The sequence below is a fragment of the Cnephaeus nilssonii genome, assembly GCF_951640355.1.
Source record: "Cnephaeus nilssonii genome assembly, chromosome: 24".
Classification (NCBI taxonomy): Eukaryota; Metazoa; Chordata; class Mammalia; order Chiroptera; family Vespertilionidae; genus Cnephaeus; species Cnephaeus nilssonii.
Window position 1 is genome coordinate 6,812,484 of NC_137095.1, and position 6,968 is coordinate 6,819,451.

At 57.0% G+C, this 6,968-nt stretch overlaps 1 protein-coding gene across 1 annotated transcript; it reads right to left on the reverse strand.

Moving 5' to 3' along the window:
* Nucleotides 1-2,035: 2,035 nt before the first annotated feature.
* On the reverse strand, nt 2,036-5,367 carry RPS17 (ribosomal protein S17). Its single transcript, XM_079764025.1, has 5 exons — nt 5,277-5,367; nt 4,861-5,012; nt 4,205-4,310; nt 3,403-3,468; nt 2,036-2,160 (listed from the first exon to the last, which is right to left on the reverse strand). The coding sequence occupies exons 1-5, from the start codon at nt 5,277-5,279 to the stop codon at nt 2,080-2,082; spliced, it is 408 nt and encodes a 135-aa protein (XP_079620151.1). The 5' UTR covers nt 5,280-5,367; the 3' UTR covers nt 2,036-2,079.
* Between the last annotated feature and the right edge of the window lie 1,601 nt (nt 5,368-6,968).

A 6,968-nucleotide genomic window follows, 5' to 3' on the forward strand; every position in this document is an offset into this window, starting at 1 on the left:
GGCGCTGTCCCCGCTGCGGAGCGGAGTCCCCGGCGCCGGCGGAGAGCCCTCCGGTCCGCCTTAGGCCGAGAGCCCGGGAAGGGGTCCCCGGGGCCCGAGTCCCCTGGGGGGCCACCGGGGGGCCGGCGGCGAGGGCGAAGCGGGCCCTCGGGCGGCTCCCGGCGGGCGCCCCGGCCTCTCCCACCGGCGCGGCGCGCACGCGAACACCTGCGCCGGCCCCGCCCACTCGCCGCACGTGCGCGAGGCCGGCCCTCGGGGGCGGGGCTGCGTCGGCCTCAAGCTCCACCGGAAGTTAGTGAGCGCGACGGGGTCTCCAGGGGAGGCCCGAGGCCCGTGGGCTCCTCTACAGGCGCCGGACGGGCACCTGCTCGCGGCGCGGGGCCGGCGCGCCGGCCGATGTGACCACACCGCCGCCTGGTGGGGAGTGTGGCGAACAGCCTCGCTAGTTTCAGGGTTGATCTGGTTAACAGGGCTCTCGTTGGTCATCTGCACCAAAAGGCCACCCTTTCCTCACCACGGACACCAAAAACGTTAAGGGGGAGAGGGTAGGTTTTTCTTAAAAAACAAACAAACAAAAAAACTTTTGTGACCTTGCCAATTTTAAAAATCTTAATTGGTATTAGATGCTCCCCCCCTTTCCCCCCATTGCCCGCCTCCCTACCCCCCCCCCCCCCACCTTCACCGAGGATGTGTTGACAATACCAGACCCCACACCAAAAAATGGAAACAAGTTGGCTGTAAACAAGAGGCTCTTCCTTACAATACTAATACAGGGAGTAAATGGAGTGAATGCTAACAGCCGTGAGCAAAAAATTGACGAAGATACTTACCCTCAAAACCTCCTAAATTACAAAGGGAAACCGGGAACTTTGATAGAGGAGCCAACACAACTGCTCAAAGCCATCACTGCAAGTGGGACAAGGCGGCAGTCTGCCTCAGTAGATGCCCCAAGAACACAGCACCCCGTCTGTAATACCACAGAAGGCTGGAGTCAATCGAACCGAGAGGAACATCAGAGCCAAACGGAAGGACAGTCCACAAAATCAGCCAGTACTTTTCAAAAATGTCAGTCATTAAAGACACAGAAAGGAGGCTAAAGGAATATGGAATTACTGAATCGATGTCCTATTTCCTGGTTTTGATCATTCTGTGGGGACATGCCCAGGTTGCAGTCTCCATCCCTGTAGGAGGCATGCAAGAGGCAGCCAGCTGATGTTTCTATCATCATTGATGTTTCTATCTTTTCCTCTGTCTCTGAAATCAAAAGGGCACCTGTCGCCCTAGCTGGCCAGTTTGGCTCAGTGGGTAGTGTCGGCCAGTGGACTGAAGAGTCCCAAGTTTGATTGTGGTCAAGGGCACATGCCCAGGTGGCGGGCTTGGTCCCCAGTGGGGGGTGTGCAGGAGGCAGCCGATCAGTCTCTCTCATCATTGATGTTTCTAGCTCTCCGTCTGTGAAATCAATAAAAAGGGGACACCTGTCTATGCATATACACATTCTCCTGAACCCCTGAGAATAAGAAAAAACAAGTACACATACAGAGAATATAAAGCAATTGGGGCAAATTGTAAACAACCGGAAGATCTAGGTAGAACATTTTGAAGCTCCTTTGTACTGTTCTTGCAGCTTTCCCCGCCCAAGTTTGAAATTACAAGGTATTTTTAGAATGTCCGCTGCACCTGTCCCACAGAAGCAGGTGTACAGGGGATCCGTGGCCAGCCAGCCCTGAGCTCCGCCACTTCTGCGCAGAGACCCACACACATGCCCAGCATCAACACACCCGGATCAGCATCAGCAGTAAAAGGACAAGTGTGCAGAAGAGCTCCCTCCCCACTACTCAAGAGGGGCGCCCAGCCCAGTGCTCTCCCCACTCCCCATGCACAGTTGGACCCACAGCCTCAGCAGATCCACCTACCCAGAGGTCAGAGCCACCTACCCCCAGGACGCACCGCCTACCCCCAGTGAGCTCCCCCTTCCTTGATAAGGAACTCCTGCCCTTTGCTCCACCAGCACCCAAACCCACAAACACGGGCGAGGTTGTCTGTCCATGGTTTATTGATAATATTACAGCACAGCAAGATTCAAACGGCTCCACGCGGTGTTTTGAAATTCATCCCAACTGTAGGCTGAGTGACCTGCAGGTTGGACAGACTGCCAAAGTCCTGGAACGACAAAACGGGTTCAGTGAGATCTGTGGTCATGGCTCCAGGACCACCGCCGAGCCTCGCTTCTCAGCCTCTACCAGCTTGCGGTGGGACCTCGAAGAAACCCAACAAAGGGCCTTCTCCTCCCCACCCCAGAATGACCTCAAGGACCCTGCACTCCCACAGGAAGCTGCTAGGAAGCTGTCCCGTGCGCTGTGGGATGCTTAGCAGCACCCCTGCCCTCTGTCCACTCGTGTCTGCTCGGACTCCCCAGCTGTGACAATGAAAAAATGTGTCCAGCCCGGCCGGCATGGCTCAGTGGTTGAGCGTTGACCTATGAACCAGGTCAGGGCACATGCCCAGGTTGTGGGCTCGATCCCCAGTGGTGGGCGACCCCGTGTGGGGCGTGCAGGAGGCAGCCGATCAATGATGCTCTCATCATTGATGTTTCTATTGCCCTCTCATTCTCCCTTCCTCAATAAAACTGTATTTTTTTTAAAAAAAAAGTGTGTCCAGACATTACCAAATGTCCTGGGGTAGAAGTGGAGGTATCATTTCTCTAGGCATACACAGAGCCACTTCCTTTCCAGGACCAGCCTGGGGCAGGCTGCCTTACAAATGGCAGGCCCTAGGCCAGTGATGGGCAACCTTTCGAGCTTGGTGTGTCAAACTTCGCCAAAAAACTGAGCATAACTCGGGTAGTGTGCCACTTTGAGGAAAAAACTAACTCCAAGACTCTAGTCGTAAATGTTTCATCCTCAGAAGCAGCAAATGTTTCATCCTCGGCATGCGGCCGCGTGTCATCAGAAATGGCTACGCGTGTCAGTGCTGACACGCGTGTCATAGGTTCGCCATCACTGCCCTAGGCAATCAACAGCTAAGTAAAAAGTCCTAAGAAGAGACACTTATCACCGGTACTGAAGACAGCTAAGCTCTCTAAGTAGTGCCCCGAAATAAGCATCTGGAAATGAGACCACAGCTCACTCAAGTGGTCAGCATACAGACAAAGAAGGAATAAAGTTGGGGGTGGGGAGTCCAATGGGGGGGGACAAAAGGCGACATTTGTAACACTTTCGACAATAAAGATAAAAAATTTTTTAAAAAAAGGAAGAAATGAAGTCCCTGAGGGAAAGCCCACATAATGAAAAAGAACCAGCTGGATGGAAAGAAAATGATGTATGGAAAACAGAACACCTGGAATTATTACAGAAAGTAGGATGCTATTGGAAACCCTACTTTAGGAGTTGAGCACATGCTTACCAAGAGCTTCAGCATTTCCTTAGTGTCAGGATCAACTTCAATGATCTCCTGATCCAGGGCCGAAACCTAGAGGAACAGGAACCCCGTCAAATACCTATCAGTGAGTTCTCTTTCACCTTCCCTGCCCTTTCCCCCAAATTCTTAAAACAAAAACGAGGGGCACTTGCCAAGGAGACAGGATCCCACTAGGTGAGCAGTCAGCTGAAGGATCACAGGCCCCAAAGATCACTTCTGGGTTTACCTTTGTGTGTGTGCCCTTCGTCATTCTTACTGGTATTCAGGAAACCGTAAGACTATGTTCACGTTTTGGGAATACTTGTGCTAAGGCAAGTCATCAAACCAGAAGCCCCAGCAAGGCAGGCAAACATGACGAAGGGGGCTCTCAGGTGAAAACCAGGATGGACTTAAATGGCCCCAACAGCCCTGGCCGGTTTGGCTCAGTGGATAGAGCTTCAGCCTGCGGAAGGGTCCAGGGTTCCATTCCTGGTCAAGGGCACATGCCCGGGGTTGTGGACTCGATCCCCAATAGGGGGGCTTGCAGGAGGCAGCAATCAATGATTCTCTCTCACCCTCTCTCTTCCTCTCTGAAATAAATTTTAAAATTAAAAAAAAAAAGGCCCCAACAGGGCAGAACAGAGACTAACATCCAGGCAGGCAGGTAGCAGGCCCCTGCAGCTGGGTGAGGGTTTATGGATCAAGGACCTCCTTCTCAAGCTCAGCTAAGGTCCCTATAGAAGCCAGGCGGCACCTGCTTGTCGTTTCAGCAGGAGCCCGGGCCCAGAGCAAGACGCGGAGAGCTCACCTCGGGCACATAGTTGTCTCTCCTCTCCCTCTCCTCCTCCTGCAGCTTGATGGAGATGCCTCTCACGGGGCCCCTCTGGATCCGCTTCATCAGGTGCGTGACATAGCTGCAGCACAAGCGCCCAGAAACACACTTGAGAACGCCCGTGCGCCTCGATCCGGGTACACGAGCAGCCGTTTTAAGTCCTGCTTCCTCCGTGAGGAGAGAGAGGACCCTCCCCTCCCGTCCTAGGAGCCAGGACTCCTCCGAAAGCGACACACAGCGCCCGCCCGCCTGCCTGTCAAACCCTCTTATCAAATTCTGCCAACGCATCAAATCCTCCCCCTCCAACTCCCAGGACCCCTCCCCAGTCTTCATTTCCTCTCCTCCTCCCAAATGCACTGCAATTAATATTCAGTCTCCCGGGGAGGCCTGCCCGCGGCCAGGTGTCACCGCCGGGTCTGACACCAACACGACCCAGTCCCGACCGGGACGCCCTGCAAAAGCTCACCCGCCGCGAGCGCCCTTCTCCGGGGTGTCGGGAGCTCGCGCGGGCGGAAATCCCCAGGACACGGTCCCCCCCACCCCCGTCCCCGAGCCGGGGACGGCAGACCCGGGACAGACCCAGGCCCCGCGCGCGCCCCACCTCCCCGCCAGGCCCCGGCGGCTCCCCTCACCCCGCGATCTTGTTCCGGAGCTTCTTGCTGGGGATAATGGCGATCTCCTCGCACACGCGCTTGTTGGTGTGGAAGTCGTTGCCCAGGCGCGTGTAGTACTTCTCGATGATGACCCGGGCCGCCTTCTTCACGGTCTTGGTGCGAACGCGGCCCTGCGGGAGGGGGGAGAGACGGGGTCACCGCGAGCCCGACCCCCTCCGGGAAGGAGCGCGGCGTCGCGCGCCGGCCGCCGGGGGCCGCGGGCTGGGGCCGCGCCCGGGAGGGAGGGCAGGGGCAGCGGGCGCAGCTGGAGCGCGGGGACCGACGCGGGAGCCAGCGGCCCGCGGAGGCCCCGGCCTGACGGGGTTAGAAGCCGCAGAAAGACGTGGATGGAGGTCGATTGCGGGAGAGAACAGCTTCAGCCCCAGAGAACCTACCATGTTGGCGGGTCCCTGGTGAAAGAGGAAACAGGAAGCACCAGAGAGGCCTATAAGGCGCCGGCTAGACAGCCGCTTCCGCCCTCCCTGGACGCGGAGCCAGCGCGGGAGGCCGGGCGCCCCCTGGCGGCGCGGGGCGGGAGCGCAGGCGGCAGCCGCCAGCGGGCGGGTCTCCGGTTTCCCAGGCCCGCCCTGCCCCGCCCCGCCCCGCCAAGCCGTGGGCTCGCTTCTCCAGCCCCCAGGTTCTGGGACCAGGTCGCCTATTTGCTGTGCTCCAGGCCCGGGCGAGGGAGGCGGAGTCCTTGGGAAGCCATTCGGGGGCGTGGGAAGGTGAGGAGGGAAGGAGGGCACCCTGCCCAGGACCCCCACCTGGTCCACGGGTCAGCGATTTGTCCGGCCAGCCTGGTGGGGGCCCGGTACACCTGGGACAGCTTCTCTCCTTTTCCCCCAGCCTTTGCTCAAACGTCCTTAGGTGAGGGGCTTTCCCTCCAACTTACATAGCACCACTATCCTCTTAAAGCTGCGCTAATGTTTTTTTTTTTAATAAAAACTTTTTTTTAATATATATTTTATTGATTTTTTTACAGAGAGGAAGGGAGAGGGATAGAGAGTTAGAAACATCCATGAGAAACATCGACCAGCCGCCTCCTGCACACTCCCCACTGGGGATGTGCCCGCAACCAAGGTACATGCCCCTGACCGGAATCGAACCCGGGACCCTTCAGTCCGCAGGCCGACGCTCTATCCACTGAGCCACACCGGTTTTGGCTGCGCTCATGTTTCTTACTCCTTGTCACAGTGATGTCCGAGTCTTCTCCATCAGGGGGGTGAGCTCCTTGGCGGCAAGGGCCCTTTGGTGTAGCTACTCCCCGTGCCCGGAACGGTGCCCAGCATAAAGCAAGCTCTCAGATAGGTAAGCCAAGGGCCCAGCTCACCTGCAATGCTCCCGACCACTGAGGCTCCTTCTCCAATTACCACCATCTTCAGGCTGTTTCTGCCATACCCATCCTGAAACCAGGCCCTCTAAACCACCCGCGCAGGCCGCCCTGGTGACCTCATGAGCCTAGGCCCAAGAACAGGAATCTGCTGCAACGTGTTTATTAAAAACAAAAAAACAACAACAAAAAAACACGACACCACAGCTTACACCACACATCTGTAGGAGAGTGGAGGGAGTACCCTGCCCCCTCCCTCCAACTCTGTTAAAGGGAGACCTAGCCAGCCCCTCCCCTCCACAACTGACTCAAGGAAAGGCTGGGCTGGCCAGGTTGGATGAGTTAAGGGACACAGCGCTGTGCCTCATTCCTCAACTCCTCTCTACCCATCACCTCGGTCAGTCCAGTCACTCTGAATGGAAGGCTGTAGGGCGGGAAGCCCCTCTCTGTGGAGGAGAATAAAGCCTGGCTGGCATGGCTCAGTGGCTGGCGCGTTGACCTACGAACACGCCCCGGCTGCGGGCTTGATCCCCAGCGGAGGGTGTGCAGCAGGCATCGGATCAGTGACTCTCTCTCGTCCTTGATGTTTCCATCTCCCTCTCCCGCCCCCTTCCTCTCGGAAATCGATATACACGTGGGCAGGGGAGATAGGCAGACTCCCTCCGAGAGTTGCAGGAACTTATTTTACCAGCAAACTTCAAACCAAGCCACCGCCATCCAGGCCTCAAGTGGAAGGTGAAGGCTCCCCTTGGCTGAG

Coding starts and splice junctions, on each gene's coding strand:
- RPS17 (XM_079764025.1), bottom strand. Junction 4,311..4,860: donor CTCCGGAACAAGATCGCGGG/GTGAGGGGAGCC, acceptor CTTGTGCTGCAG/CTATGTCACGCACCTGATGA. Junction 2,161..3,402: donor AGGAAATGCTGAAGCTCTTG/GTAAGCATGTGC, acceptor TTGTCGTTCCAG/GACTTTGGCAGTCTGTCCAA.